We start from the raw sequence: 16,654 nt of genomic DNA, 5'->3' as shown, positions 1-16,654 counted from the left end.
TAGAATGAAAACTACGGTATATATTTCTATGTTTGTTAAATTTTAAAATATTTTTGATACTACTCTTAAAGGTATTGATGAATGTTTTTTTACCTATGATTAACTGTCTGAGCAGTTGAAAAGCTAAAAAGTTCTGACTCGTTAAGCTCTATGAGGTGCTTTCCTTCCCTTTCCGTTTATTATTGTAAGCATTAATTAGGTGTATGAAATTTAAGAAGTTTGATTGTGGGACAAAAAAGAGTGACAAGAGTTTAAGTGAAGTACGAGGTATGTTCAAAAAGTTCCAGGACTAATTTTATAAAAATTTATTAAACAATTGTACAACTTATTCCATTGGGTCCCCTTCAAAGTACTCCCCTTCCCTACGTATACACTTTTCCCAACGTTGTTTCCACTTCTGGAAACAGTCCTTAGACGCATCTTCAGGAATCGCCAAAAGCTGCTGCGTTGAATTTTCAATGATGTCAAATCACTTTCCTTTCAGCATGGATTTAAATACAGTGATACCTCAGAATCCGAATGCCTCAAACGTTTTGGAATCCGAACTTTTTTTGTAGTAAATTTTGTCTTGGAATCCGAACGCCCTGCACATTGCTCATACCCCCTGGCATAGCGGTCGCAGCTATGGCTGCCAGTCTCCCCTCCCCAAAAACCCCTGACGATTGCGGCAGGAGGGTGCCTTAGGAGGGGCCTTAGGTGCTTGGGCCAATCAGGCCTAAGATCCTGTGGGTTGTGCAGTGGAGGGGTGGGCCCGCCTCATTTGGACGGAGGCGGGTCTGCTGGCTGGCTGGTGCGAGGAGCCATCTGGCCAACTGCGAGGTAAGCCCAAGGGGGATTCCGGGGTGGGGAGTTTCATTGAGGGTGGGTCCAGCAGGAGGGCTTGGGCACCCTCCTGCCGGCGATCTTAGGGGGGGCAGTTGGGGGGGGCCTGGAACGGATTAATGCCATTTCCATTATTTTCAATGAAAAAAATTGTCTTGGAACTCGAACGTTTTGGAATCTGAACGGGGTTCTGGAACAGATTAAGTTCGGATTCCAAGGTACCACTGTATAGGAAACAAGAAGTCAGCAGGGGCCAAGTCAGGAGAGTAAGGCGGTTCATAGACAACGGCGCGAAAGACAAAGGCGCGCGCCGACAACTGAGCGCAAGACGGAGGCGCGTGCAAATTACAGTTTTTAGGGGCTCCGATAGGGGGTTTTGTTGGGGAACCCCCCCACTTTACTTAATAGACATCGCGCCGGCGTTATGGGGGGTTTGGGGGGTTGTAACCCTCCACATTTTACTGTAAACTTAACTTTTTCCCTAAAAATAGGGAAAAAGTTAAGTTTTCAGTAAAATATGGGGGGTTACAACCCCCCCCACACCCCCTATAACGCCCCCACAACGCGGCGCGATGTCTATTAAGTAAAGTGGGGGGGGTTCCCCCCCATGCCCCTCCGTCGGAGCCCTAAAAACAGTAATTTTGAGCGGTGCGCGTCTCCGCACTGCGCTCAATTGTCTGGGCGCGCCTTTGTCCCAGCGCGCTTTTTGACCTGACACCGAGTAAGGCGGTTGGGGAAGAGCTGTCTTTGCGTTTTTGCACAAAATTTGTGAATTTTGACACATTCAAAACACCTTCCACGACTCATGACATGTTCCTCATAAGCCACTTTCAACATTTTGTAAGTTTCCATAGTGATCTTACTCAATTTAAAACAGAACGTTACCCTGTAGCGCTACTCATTGAAAGTCACACGTGATGAAAAATAGCCGATCACGAAAACACTGTTTCACAAAAACTGCCGTTAACTCGAACACGAAAACAGATATCAACAAATGGAAAAAAAGGAGGTTACCTGTGAGGTTTCAAGGCAGCTACTCAGCGCTGCCTAGCGCGTCTCAAAAGAACTTCCTATTGGTTCGCAATTCTAACTGTACTGGAACTTTTTGAACAGACCTCATATAGACCTAGTTACACTATGACCATCTTTGCGGATAATGCAAAACTCTAATAAGGTAGACACCCCTGATGGTGTAAATAACATGTTGAATGATCTAGCTAAAGCAGAAGAATGATCTGGAAATTGGCAACTAAAATTTGCATGGTCCTGCACTTGGGCTACAAAAACCTGAGGGAGCAATGCATAGTAGCATAGTCAATGACAGCGGATAAAGATCCCAATGGTCCATCCAATCTGCCCAACCATACACGCTTCATGAAATTAATTCTTTAGTTTAAATGGTCCTTTTTCTTAGATATTTCTGGGCCAGAAACCTGGATCCCCACCCAGTAGTGTGCTTAGGTTCCATCTACTGGAGTCTCCATCAAAGCTCACTCCAGCCCATCATAACCATCCCAGCCATCGAAGCCCTCCCAGTCCGTCTTCAACTGAATGTCCATATCCGGGACACAGACCGTGCAAGTCTGCCCAGTGTTGGCCTTATTTCCTTCAATGTATACCCATTATTTTCTGATTAGAGATCCTCTGTGTTCATCCCACGCTTGTTTTGAACTCTGTCACCGTTTTCTTCTCCACCATCTGCCGTCATCTACTATGTTTCTACGTTATGTTACCTCCTCCAAAGGAAAGCAAGACTTGGGGGTAGCCAAACAAGTAGAAAGGCCAAAGACCAAAGCCAGAAGGATGCTTGGGTGCAATGTTCCCTCTAGGGCAGGGTTGAGAAGCTTGCTTTATCTGTGTCACGAGTAAATGGAGGGCTTCATATTCTGCTATTTAGTCCTTTAAGCTTCTACAAGTACAAGAAACAGACAAGAAAACACTTGTTTTGTTCAATTACTTATCAAATCTTTATACTTTTTTTTCTTAAGTGATAGAGATAAAGATGAATCCATAATACTATATGGCGATGAACAGGTATGTGATTGTCATTTCTATAAATAAGTAAATTGTAAAATAATAGTGTAATTTTTTTGTGTAAAAGATCACCATGGCAGTGTCTGTTTAATAGAAAATACAAAGAACACAGGGCTTCCCAGATCTGGCTCAGTGACTAATGGCCCCAGTTGCGGTCTTGCTAAGGGCATGGCACCCCCTCCTCCTCTCTGCCCCCTTCCTCTCCTTGCTGCGCATGTGTACCCCATGCCTTCCTCCCTACCTTTTTTACTGAAAAGCGTACACAGCACTGTACATTTTAACATATAATAGACTGTCCCTGCTCAGAAGAGCTTACAATCTAATTTAGACAGGACATTTCAGGGTTGAGGAGATTATAGCGGGTCTAGGTATCTGACAGCAGTGAGGGGGAGTTTAAGAGTTGAATTTCTGTAGAGTGTAATGCAAAGGAGCCTTTACAATAGACAGTCCCTACTCAGAAGAGCTGACAATCTAATTTAGACAGAACATTTCAGGGTCTAGGTATCTGACAGCTTGAGGAGGAGTTTAAGAGTTGAATTTCTATAGAGTGTAAGGCGAAGGAGCCTTTACAATAGACAGTCCCTGCTCAGAAGAGCTTACAATCTAATTTAGACAGGACATTTCAGGGTTGGGGAGGTTATTGTGGGTCTAGGTATCTGACAGCAGTGAGGGGGAGTTTAAGAGTTGAATTTCTATAGAGTGAGAGTGTAATGCAAAGGAGCCTTTACAATAGACAGTCCCTACTCAGAAGAGCTGACAATCTAATTTAGACAGAACATTTCAGGGTCTAGGTATCTGACAGCTTGAGGAGGAGTTTAAGAGTTGAATTTCTATAGAGTGTAAGGCGAAGGAGCCTTTACAATAGACAGTCCCTGCTCAGAAGAGCTTACAATCTAATTTAGACTGGACATTTCAGGGTTGGGGAGGTTATAGTGGGTCTAGGTATCTGACAGCAGTGAGGGGGAGTTAAGAGTTGAAAGCAGTTTCCGAAAATGGGCCTTTAGCTTGGATTTTAATACTTCCAGGGAGGGAGCACGACATAATATTAATAACAGTTTAAATACCACAGGACCGTGAAGTTCTATGCGGTTTACAATGATTAAAAGATGGTACAGATTGAGTGAACTTAACAGAGTTAAAAGCTAGTGATTAACAGCTCTAGGGATCAGTTTTTGTGGAGAAAGAGTTGTATGGGTCAGTTGCCTAAGTACTTCAGGAACAGATGTGTTTTTAGGGGTCTCCTAAATTCCCCATAAGTATTAGTGAGCATAAGTAATTGTTCCAGGTCTTTACCCCATAATGCTGCCTGATGTGAGAAAAGATGTTGATGATGTCTCTTAAATTCACATCCTCTAACCGGTGGGGAAACAAAATTCAAGTGTGAGCTTCTCTTATGTCTGTTGGTTGAGAAAGAGAAAAGGTCAGTTATATATTTAGGGGCTAAACCGAATAGTACCATAAAGCAAAAACATCCAAACTTAAACTTCACACGCACCTCCATCGGCAGCCAATGCAGGAGTCGGTAGGAAGGTGTTACATGATCGACCTTCTTCAGCCCAAAAATCAGTTTGACCACTACATTTTGTAATCACCAGTTGTAATCATCGCATATTCTTTTGGGAAATTGCCAAATAGGCGATATTACAGTAATCAAATTGACTCAGTACGAGGGATTGTACCAGAATTCTAAATGATGAAACATCAAAATATGCTTTAATGGACAGAAGCTTCCAGAGAGTGAAAAAACCCTTTCTAACCAAGGAGTCCACCTGGTCTTTCATGGTTAGGCTCTGGTCTAGTGCTACACCCAATACCTTCATAGTAGATTGAATAGGATAACTAAGCTTGTTGATGCATGCTCAAGGCCTTCTAGTTCTCGTTCTCTCCGAGAATCTCAGAGAGAGTGAGAACCAGAAGACCTTGAGCATGCGCAGATGCTCAAGGCCCAGCACAAGCAATAGGGAGGATCTTCGGACACCGGCACCGGCATGTCCTGTGCGTTGCTGCTGGTGCCGGTGCCAGAGTGGGGTAAGCGATTGTGTTTGGGTGGGTGGGTGGGTGAGTGGGGGATGCCGGATTGAGGCAGGGGGGCGACGCGACGCAAGCAGGGGAGGATGCCTGATTTCCAGGGGCGGGCGACGCGAGCGGGGGAGGATGCCTGATTGCGGGGGGAGGATGCCGGATCGCGGGGGGTTGTGGAGCAGCGCAGGTGGCCTCGGGGGTGGGGATAATGTGGAGCAGTGCCGATGGCTGCAGGGGGGGGGAAAGTGGAACCAATCAAGCGAGTTTCCCTTACTTCCTATGGGGAAACTCGCTTTGATATACGAGTAAATTGGTTTACGAGCATGCTTCTGGAATGAATTATGCTCGTAAACCAAGGTTCCACTGTATATGTACATAGATGGTATAAATAAGTAAGGTATATATATATATTTAACTCATGTAGTGTAACACCATTACTGAAGCTCATGCAAACTGCTCAGAATTGACTCCCCAGTCATTAGTCACAGTATAGAAGCTTCCAAGAAACAATATTATAAACTTTTAATCAAAAAGATAATACACAGTGGAGAATAACAGAATAAAAACAACTCATGCTGCTGGGGTCCTGGTTTTAATAGTTCATAAGACTGAGCAGGGCAATAAAGATATGAGAAAAGAACACATCAGAGGCGATCTGAAGGGGGCAGGAGATGAGTAACATAGAAACATAGAAGATGACGGCAGAAAAGGGCTACAACCCATCAAGTCTGCCCACTCTGCTTACCCACCCCCTGTCTATGCCCTAATGACCCAGTTTCCTTATCTTGACCCTCGTAGGGATCCCACATGGGTATCCCATTTATTCTTAAAGTCTGGCACGCTGTCTGCCTCGATCACCTGCACTGGAAGCTTGTTCCAATGATCAACCACTCTCTCTGTGAAGAAATACTTTCTGGTGTCGCCATGAAATTTTCCGCCCCTGAGTTTGAGCGGGTGCCCTCTTGTGGCCAAGGGTCCCTTGAGAAAGAAAATATCATCTTCCACTTCGACACGTCCCGTGAGGTACTTAAATGTTTCGATCATGTCTCCCCTCTCCCTACGTTCCTCAAGAGTGTAGAGCTGCAATTTGTTCAGTCTCTCTTCGTACGAGAGACCCTTGAGCCCCGAGATCATCCTGGTGGCCGTCCGTTGAACTGATTCAATTCTGCGCACATCTTTACTGTAATGTGGCCTCCAGAATTGCACACAGTACTCCAGATGAGGTCTCACCATGGCCCTGTACAACGGCATTATGACTTCAGGCTTTCGGCTGACGAAACTTCTATTGATACAACCCAATATCTGCCTTGCCTTAGATGAAGCCTTCTCCACTTGATTGGCAGTTTTCATGTCTGCACTGATGATTACTCCTAAATCTCATTCTGCTGAAGTCCTAGTTAAAGTTTCTCCGTTCAAGAAGTACGTCCTGCATGGATTTCCGCTTCCGAGGTGCATGACCTTACATTTCTTAGCATTGAAGCCTAGCTGCCAGGTTGAGGACCAACTTTCCAATGTAAGCAGGTCCTGCGCCATATAATTCTGTAAACTGCATTCACTTACTATATTACATAGTTTGGCGTCATCGGCGAATAGTGTTATTTTACTTTGAAGCCCTTGAGTCAGATCCCCTATGAATATGTTGAAAAGGAGTGGACCCAGGACCGAGCCCTGCGGCACTCCACTGGTCACCTCCGATGTTTTAGAGAGGGTACCATTAACCACCACCCTCTGAAGTCTGCCACTCAGCCAATCATTGACCCATGCAGTTAGTGTCTCTCCTAATCCCATCGATTCCATCTTGCTTAGCAGCCTGCGGTGTGGGACACTGTCAAAAGCTTTACTGAAGTCCAGGTGCACGACGTCCAAAGACTCTCCCAAGTCCAACTTTCTTTTTACCCAGTCAAAGAAGCTGATGAGATTGGATTGACAGGACCTACCCTTGGTGAATCCATGCTGACTGGGATCCCAAAGATTCCCTTCATTCAAGATCGTGTCCAATTTGCTTTTAATTAGTGTTTCCATGAGTTTGCACACTATTGATGTGAGACTCACCGGTCTATAATTCGCAGCCTCTGCCCTGCAACCCTTTTTATGCAGAGGAACGACATTAGCTAATTTCCAGTCCAGGGGAACTTTCCCCTTACTTAGGGAGAGATTGAATAGCTCAGCCAACGGTTTCGCCAGGACATCGCTCAATTCTCTGAGCACTCTTGGGTGCAAATTGTCTGGTCCCATGGCTTTGTTCACCTTGAGTCTTGCCAGTTCACTGTAAACTTCACCTGGTGTGAACTCAAAATTCTGAAACGGGTCTTCTGTGCTTTGTGTTGCCTTCAACTGGGGACCGTGTCCCGGTGCCTCACAGGTGAAGACTGAGCAGAAGTATTCATTCAGTAGTTCGGTTTTATCGGAATCTGCTTCCACGTAACTTCCGTCCGGTCTTCTAAGGCGTACTATCCCGCCTGTGTTCCTTTTTCTGTCACTAATATACCTGAAGAAGGATTTGTCCCCCTTTTTAATGTTTTTTGCCATAATTTCTTCCACTCGAAGTTTTGCCTCCCTAACTCGGACAGCTGAGAATGTAAGATATGTGGCAACGAAACTGAAAATGTTCTCGCTTGGAACAAGAATACTGGTCAATTGAGACAACGCACTGATCATTACAGCTTTAAAAAGTTGCTGAAAACAAAGCTGTTTGTAGTTTTCATCTACTTCTTTTTAATTTGCTCTGGTTCCTCTGTTATTACATTACATTAGTGACTTCTATTCCGCTCGTACTTTGCAGTTTTAGGCAGATTATAAAGAAGCTAACTGGACATTTCCAGGAACATTACAGTTTAGGAATTAGGATTACAATGAAGCTAACTGGATATTTCCAAAAGATTTGCAAGTTAGGTAGTGGAATACATGGTTGATACTTAGGAGAGAAAAAATTACAAGAGGGGGTGAGACTATTACAAGGGAGGAGAGGGACAAGGGGAAGAGTTAAGATATTATATTTTGGTTTTTTGATGATATTGGCATTTTTTTAGGTTGTATTTTTTTGGTTTTGCTTTTGGTTTTGAGTGTGTAGAGCTATTGTGTTAGGATGACGAGTATCTGTCAATTGTATGATTCTTGTTTCTTATGTATGTTGTTACATGGAAACTGCTGAATTTTGTAAATAAATAAATTAAATCTGGTTCTAATGTTTTACTCTGCAGGGATGTGTCAACATTTTCTTGGTCGCGTTGATGGGAGATGCACTCAGGTACGGAATCACAGGGACAAACGAAGAGACTTAGAAACTTAGAAATCACGGTAGATAAAGGCCAAATGGCCCATCCGCAGCATCCACTATCTCCTCCTCTCCCTATTGGCTAAGGCTCTTAACATTTGCATCTCCTCTTCCTATTGGCTAAGGCTCTTTACATCTGCATTGTGAGGTCATAGAACTTTATGGTTATAGAAACATGATGGCAGATAAAAGCCAAATGGCCCATCCGCAGCATCCACTATCTCCTCCTCTCCCTATTGGCTAAGGCTCTTAACATTTGCATCTCCTCTTCCTATAGGCTAAGGCTCTTTATACCTTCATTGTGAGGTCATAGAGCTTTATGGTTATAGAAACATAGATACAAACAAAAGCAAGTGGAATATAATAAATCACTACAAAAAGTATTCCAGAAAAAAATATACCCACTACTTCAGAGGCGTGAAACAAGAGATTAATATGTATTTATAAAAGGAGAAAAGACCTCAGTTTCTTCCAGGGAAAAGAAATTCACCTGGAGGACCTCTATGCCAGCCGTACACGACTTCAAGCTGCATAGGAAAAAACATCCCTGGTCAAAAACTCCATTATAAAGCAATATTCAAAAAATCTTTTACTCTCATATGATACTATACTATTTGGTACAGCAATGAGAACTCAGAGTCCGATTTCAGCAAACAATAACAAACTATTATTAATATTGACAGGGGTCGCCATGCAACAAATAACTCAAAATTGGAAGGACTACACCAAATTAAATTTTACATTTTGGTGGAATTCAGTCTGTCATATATACAAAATGGAAAAAACAATAGCATTACAACAGGGAAATATTCATAATTTTAAGAAAATTTGGGAACCATTGACTCGATATGCCAATGATCAGGTTTCATAGCACATTAGTAATGGATATATTAGATTGGGGAAGGGTGGGAATGTATATTATATGGATTTAAGAACTGAAGAAAGGGGAGGGTTATATTTTATGTGATAAGATGAATTACTTGTAATCACAATTTTTCATGTATTAATTGAAGTTTATGTAAAATTAAATTATTGTAAGAATGAAAAATTTATAAATAAAATATTTAAAAAAAAAAAAAAAATCTTATACTATAAAGTCCAAAATGCAAAAAACACTTATCTCTCAAGTTCACTGTCCTCCAGGTGGGATCCGAATCCAAACAGTCCACGCTGATCTTCTTTCAAGCGTGAGAAAGAAAAAATTATTTTAGACTCCCGACAGGCCCTGTTTCGCTATTAAATCACTGCATCAGGGGAGGTCTCTAAAAGAATATAACATAACAAGTTTAAACATTCCTCAAAGTTTCTTGATATACAGAAAAAGTGTAACAACCTATTACTTACATTGTAACATTGAGCTACCGCTTCACAGATTCTCTTAATAGAAATGGCGGCTCGGCGTTCCAGGTGGGGTTTTAAAAGAAGACCATGCCAATCCTTTAACCAATCCGCATCAAGGGGCGTTGCCAAATAAAAACATGACATTCTGCATGGTTAAGATTATTCAAAAAAAGGCACGCCATTCTATTTTGGCGTTTAAACCTGTTGGCATGCATGATTTCAATTTAAACACCCATTTTTGTTCACATTGTCTCAAATATGTTTTAAAATCACCTCCTTTCTTTGATGGAAATAACTGTTCAATAATCCAGCATCGCATTTCCATAAAGGAATGATTATTATCCAAACAGTGTTGTATCATGGGGCCTCTAATTTTCTGCAGCCCAGGCAGGATCTATGTTCGATTATACGTGTCTTGAACAGACGAGAAGTCTGTCCTCTATAAATTTTCTTACAGGGGCATTGAATTGCATATATAACTCCCCTCGAGTCACAAGTGGTCAGAGTTTTTAATTTATATATTTTATTGTCTACTGGGTTGATGAAGTGATCACAGTCTAACATAATCTGACATATAGTACAGTGCCCACACTGGAAATGTCCGTAGATTATGTTCAACTAAACATGAATTTAAGGAGCAAGCGCATATTTTAGGCAAGAAACTAGCGGATCGAGGCTATCCTGAAAGGTGTATAAAAACATCCTATAATAGAGCATTGTACAACCATAGAGAATATCTATTGCAATATTCAGAACCAGAACCAGAGAAAGATCAACTGGTTTGTGTTTTACGTCATTCCCAACAAGCAAGAAAATTTGGGAATGTTATTAAGAAATATTGGAACTGTCTATCAGTTCATCCTTGTTTCAGGGATATCAAGGTATTGACAGCATATTCTAGGAATAAGAACTTACAAGAAATAATTTGTCCAACGAGTATAGAGGCTTTAGGCCCCCCTAGAATAATAGATGGTGAAGAGAGGGTCGGACATTTCCAGTGTGGGCACTGTACTACTATATGTCAGATTATGTTAGACTGTGATCACTTCATCAACCCAGTAGACAATAAAATATATAAATTAAAAACTTTGACCACTTGTGACTCGAGGGGAGTTATATATGCAATTCAATGCCCCTGTAAGAAAATACAGGGCAAGCAGTGGCTTCCCCCATGTCTTTTTCAATAACAGACTATGGACTTTTCCTCCAGGAACTTGTCCAAACCTTTCTTAAAACCAGCTACGCTATCTGCTCTTACCACATCCTCTGGCAACGCATTCCAGAGCTTAACTATTCTCTGAGTGAAATAAATTTCCTCCTATTGGTTTTAAAAGTATTTTCCTATAACTTCATCGAGTGTCCCCTAGTCTGGAGTGAAAAATCGTTCCACTTGTACCCGTTCTACTCCACTCAGGATTTTGTAGACTTCGATCCTATCTCCCCTCAGCCGTCTCTTTTCTAAGATGAAGAGTCCTAACTGTTTTAGTCTTTCCTCATACGAGAGGAGTTCCATCCCCTTTACCATCCTGATCGCTCTTCTTTGAACCTATTCTAGTGCCTCTATATCGTTCTTGAGATAAGGAGACCAGAATTGAACGCAATACTCCAGATGAGGTCGCATCATGGAGCGATACAGGGGCGATACTCGACTCATGCAAATCATGCGCATTTACACCACGTAGTTTTTCACCCCCTAAACTGTACCATTCCCTGTTGACAGACATATTTCCACCTCTGTGTATATGATTGACTGGATCACTCCAGATGCCAGGATCGCATCTTTAAACTTACCTCAGCAATGCCTCTGAACCTTTGGGAGCCGTCACTTTCATAACAACACCATCCTTTCCCTGATGGTTTTAGAAGCGTAAACCACTTTTATTGATTATGACAGGGGTGGCCATTCAGCATATAACCAATAATTGGAAGAATTATAATAACCTAAATTATACATTTTGGTGGGATACAATATGTCATGTATTTAAAATGGAAAGAACAATAGCAATACAAAGAGGGACATATAATAAATTTATAAAAATATGGGGGCCATTGACAAAATACTGCAATGAATAAATAGCAGGATTTTTCTTCTTCTTTTCTTCTTTTAAATATCTTTTTTTTTTGTGACACACACAGAGGGGGGGTAATGAAAATAATTTCTACATAATATGTTATAATATGTTATACAATATGTATGTATGAATGAAAAGTAATAGAAGGGTGGGGGGAGGGAGAGGGGGAAAAACATAGTTAGAATATGATGTATTACATATAAAAATGATATTTTGTATTTATTAATTATATTTTAATATTTTGTACACTTTATGTAAAACTTGAAAAAAAAAAAAAAAAAAAAAGAAAAGTAATAGAAGGGTGGGGGGAGGGAAAGGGGATAAAAATATATTTAGAATATAATGTATTAGATATAAAAGTGATATTGTGTATTCATCAATTGTATTTTAATATTTTGTACACTTTATGTAAAATTTGAAAATAAAAAAAAAATAATATAAAAAAAAAAAGAAGCGTAAACCACTTTGATCTGCGAGTTAGCATAAGCAGTATACAAAAATTCAAATAAATATAAGGGGGAAATTGTATAAGAGCCGCCTAAAATATTGGTCAATTGGCTTCAAATATGAGCTTTAACCAACTCATAGCTGAAAAGAATAACAATTAATTTGGTGATGGGTGCCTATCACATGGTGCTTATTGGTGCCTAACTCCTAAGTAGGTGTGTTTAGGGGCAGAGAAGAACTTAGGCGCCCATAAGGTAGGCCTTTAAAACCCTGGCCTAAGTTCTAAGTTAGGCATGATTCTATAGTAGGTGCTTAACCCTTTCAGGACTAAGGGACATATTTGTCCCATAACTTTAAAATCCTATAAATTTTGATTGGGATAGTCTACAGTTCTAAATTTGATATGTACGGATTCCATATGATACTGCTTTTATGTAAACAAACTGGTTCCGACATTCATTCATTAGCGTCGTTGCTAGATTGACGAGAAGATTCACTTGCCACACTGTCCATAAGCCAGAAGTGTGATTTTTTTAAATAAAAATAATGATATTTCACAAAAAAAATCAATTTTTTGGCATCTGCAAGCCCTTTTTACCATAAAAATGTCGTCAAAACCACAAAAATTGGTCTACGATCCTTATGGTCCTGAAAGGGTTAAGTGTGACAGGCATCTATCTCTTGTCAATCTGTTTAGACGCCATTTGCAGAACTTCCCCCTAAATATCCTCACAAGAGAACACTACCGTGTTTCCCCGAAAATAAGCCCTAGCAAGATTTTTGGGGAGGTCTTAATATAAGCCCTAGTCTCTTCTCTCCCTCCCATCCCTTGTGCAGCAGAACCCTTGAGCGAGCACCCTCCCCCCGAGCACCTGCATCCGCCATGCAGCTGAATCCCCATCCTTCCCTCCTCATCGGAACCACGCCACGAGCCCTACATACCTCCATAAGCAGCGTCGGGCCGGCAGCACTCTATACAGGCTGCTTCGGCCTTGTCCGCCCGTAAATTCACTCTGCTGCAATTACGCAGCGGAGTGAATTCACGGGCGGACAAGGCCGAAGCAGCCTGTTTAGAGTGCTGCCGGCCCGACACCCCTTAGGGAGGTATGTAGGGCTTGCTCATGGTCAGCGGGAGTCGGATGGGAATGAGGGAAGGATGGGGGTTTGGTTGCATGGCAGGGGTGGGGGGGGGTGCTCACTCAAGAGTTCTGCTTCACAAGGGATGGGAGGGAAAGAAAGCTGCACGAGGGAGGAGAGGGAGGGGAGGAAAGATGCTGCACATGTGGGGAAGAGAAAGGAAAGAGGAACTTGAGTGAAGGAGAGGAAGGGAGAGATGATCATGTACACACCCTGAAAATAAGACAATGTCTTATATTAATTTTAGGCCCAAAAAATGCACTAGGTCTTATTTTCAGGGAAACATGGTATATTCTTGTCTCATATGGTACATATAGCATAGTCACTATAACTATTTATGAAACCTGCCTGTACCATGAGGACGAATACAGTATAATTGGATATAACCACATACTAAAAGATCCCTCTAATAATAAAGAGTCGTCACTTTAATTAGAGGAAAAAGATCTCAGCAACCCATACAAGTGACACAATTTTTTGCTTATGATTTCCTATTGGATTTGGACTGATATAATTGCCCAGATATCAAAAGATACTACCTGCACAAGTACAGAACCTCAGCACTAAAATAAATAATATTAAAAACTCCACAGTATCTCATCCAACCCCCCCCCAAAAAAAAAAAAATTCCTTTCAGAAATGCAAAGCTTTCATTGCTCCGTTTGGTTTGCTAACTTATGCTGTGTGAAAAATCTGTGTTAGGCAGAGCACAAACTCTTTGGTCATCGTGCATGCATTTATTTATTTGTGACCGATCTCCAGGACCTGGACAAAGTGCCCAGCTGTGGATGAAATCCCCAGCATTTTCCTGGACACTCTCTTGGACAGTGGGCTTGTCACTTTTGCTCGCTGGAAAGTTCACGAGGACTGGGTCACGCAGGTCAGTGAAGGATGTAGTTTCAAGTCTATTAAAAATTTGTTATACTGCCTAATCAGACTTCTAGGCGGTGTACATCTGTTTCCCCGAAAATAATACAGTGTCTTATATTAATTTTGGGTCCAAAAAACGCATTAGGGCTTATTTTCAGGGGATGTATTATTTTTTTTCATGTACATCAATCATCTCTCCCTTCTTCTCCTCCACTCCAATTCTTCCTCTTTCCTTTCTCCCCCCTCCCCATGTGCATCATCTTTCCTCCCCCTCCCTCCCATCCCCCTGTGCAGCAGAACCCTACCGACCCTCCCACTGAGGCCTCCTAAAGCAGCAGGGGTGGGGGTTGCTGAATCGATGAGTCCAATTTTTTTGGTAAATCAGGCAGCACTAGTGTCAGGGACAGAGTCAGGGAGTGTCGGGGACATTCAGTGGGGAGAGGGGGCTTCGGGTGTCGATATTAACTAGGGCTTATTTTCGGGGAAACAGGGTCATAAAATTAAAAAAGAAGAAGAGTATAACATCAATCACAAAATAACAGTAAAAGACTTTTAAAACTGAACAATATTTCGTGCATATTTATACAGAGACAAATTGAATTAAAACAAACTGAACTGATGGGGAAAGAGGGAAAACCACAATATATCAAAGTAAAGAACGGAGGAGGGAAGATACAAGAGGGAGGGGAAGGCGGAAAAGTTTAACGCTGAGAAAATTGTAGGTAAAAACGCCCTTAAGAGGATGGTTATGGTCCAAAGGCATCATGAAACAAAAAGGTTTTTAGCACTTTTCCAATTTTGGAAGTTGGGCAAAGCCTTCTCTGGCCTCTAGAGGGGGACAGGACCTTTAGAGGAAGACCTGTCCCATTGGTCTGGTTGCCACCTTTTTTTTTTTTTTTTTTTTTCTTTTAGGAAGGAGTAGTGGCTTGGAAGGGTTACCATTTTTCGGGCTGCAAATATCCAGACATATGTCCCCACCCTGTTCTGCCTCCAGCCCCTTCCCCCCCCAAACCTCCTCTCTTCTTCCCCGACAAGCTCCGGCTACTTCTGGAGGGCCTGGAGCACGCTCGAATGTGTGTGTCGTCATCCGCGCATGCTCAGATGCCCTCCAGATGTGGCCGGAGCTCATCAGGGTTTTCCATAACCCAGACAAACAGCCAGGTTTTGGAAAGTCCATCTGGGACCCCAGACAGTCCTCTAAAAAGAGGACATGGCCAGGTTTTCCTGGGCATCTGGTAACCCTAGTTGGGACCAGCAGTGGCAATGCGGGTGAGGCTGTAGGTTTAGGGTTACAAGACGTCCGGATTTCCTTTTGAGGACATGTCCGGGGGTCCGGACGGCTTTTCAAAACCCGGCACTTTTGAAAAGCTTCCTGATGTAATCGCAGAACAGGGAGGGAACGAGGCGAACTGGGTGGTCCTGGGGGCGTGGCCATGGGTCCAAGAAATCTGGTAACTCCATGTAGGCTATTTTGAGGCAAGTGATGTATCTCCCATTGATGACAGAAGAATGGAATGGAAATTTCCGCTTCTGTTTCATGCGTGCTTTCAAGTGGGTGTCAGGCATGACTTAGGCTCTCAGCAGCACCCCTTGTCACATGACACTGCCAGCAATTGCCTGCGTGCTCTGCTCTAAATCTAACACTGGCCTGAGCAAGTCAGGTAACAACATCTCCCAATCCTGAACCTTAGTTTCCTGTGGTGGTGGGGGGGGGGAGGGGGGGAGGGAACGGGACTGGTATACCACCTTTTTGTGGTTACACATTCAAAGTGGTACTTATTTTGTACCCGGGTGAAATAGAGGATTAGGTGACTTGCCCAGGGTCACAGGGAGCAGCGCTGGGATTTGATCCCACAACAGCTCTACCACTAGGCCGCTCCTCACCTGTATAAAATTGTCCAGCTCGATAGTCAAAAGCAATTTTATGACTCATAGCCTCAGCTAACCATATCGGTCCTCCTTTTTAAAAAGTCTTTGTCTGCTAATGTTTAAAGTTTCAAAATAGAACAAAACACAAAAGACCCCCCTCATCAATACTGGGCAAGTTTCTCAAATAATATCATCAGATAACATTTAAAGGCTTTTAAATGTTTACATGTGCTCATAAGCTCTTCAGCAAGGCACCACAGCAGAGGTACAATGTCACTGGAAAGGTGCTTGAATTTTAATCATAACACATTGCGTGGAGCAAGGAATTTTGCTTCTACTGGAGTGGCAAATGTTATGGCTCTACAAAAGCTGTTTAACAGTAGACCACTTATCTGAAAAGGTCAGTTCACGGCTCCAACACAGTCTGTGTTTCGCAACGCTACATCAGGAAGCTGGAAGGATGAGCTTTTTATATTGATTTTATTTGCAGTATGTAGTGCCTGAGTCCTTTGGTCTACACCAGGGGTGTCCAACCTTTTGGCTTCCCTGGGCCGCATTGGCCTAAAAAAATTTTTCTGGGGCCGTACAAACGCTGCAGCAAGACAGAGGAGGGAGCCGGCAAGACGGTAAACACCCGAGGGGGGGGGGGCAGCAGAGGAAAACACTGCATCGCCCTCGACCAGGGCAGCACAAAATACTTCACAGGGCCACAGGTTGGACACCCCTGGTCTACACACTTGATGTTGAAAAAAGATGTCCCCCACAT

General features: G+C 42.6%; 1 protein-coding gene across 9 annotated transcripts in view; it reads left to right on the top strand.

Moving 5' to 3' along the window:
• Positions 1-16,654, top strand: part of LOC117357784 (WD repeat-containing protein 64-like) — a 163,087-nt gene that overhangs the window by 29,489 nt on the left and 116,944 nt on the right. For all 9 annotated transcript variants that reach the window (XR_004538861.1, XR_004538864.1, XR_004538863.1 and 6 more), the window contains exons 6-8: positions 2,811-2,856; positions 8,079-8,125; positions 13,912-14,029. Coding sequence is in view for 6 of the 9 variants with exons in the window: in XM_033938907.1 (XP_033794798.1) it covers positions 2,811-2,856; positions 8,079-8,125; positions 13,912-14,029 (211 nt within the window). In the remaining 3 variants the exon portion in view is untranslated. The remainder of the gene's footprint in view (positions 1-2,810; positions 2,857-8,078; positions 8,126-13,911; positions 14,030-16,654) is intronic.

This window comes from Geotrypetes seraphini, chromosome 1, assembly GCF_902459505.1.
Source record: "Geotrypetes seraphini chromosome 1, aGeoSer1.1, whole genome shotgun sequence".
Classification (NCBI taxonomy): domain Eukaryota; kingdom Metazoa; phylum Chordata; class Amphibia; order Gymnophiona; family Dermophiidae; genus Geotrypetes; species Geotrypetes seraphini.
Note: the sequence above shows the minus strand (reverse complement) of the source record. Positions and strands in the feature narration are given on the sequence as shown.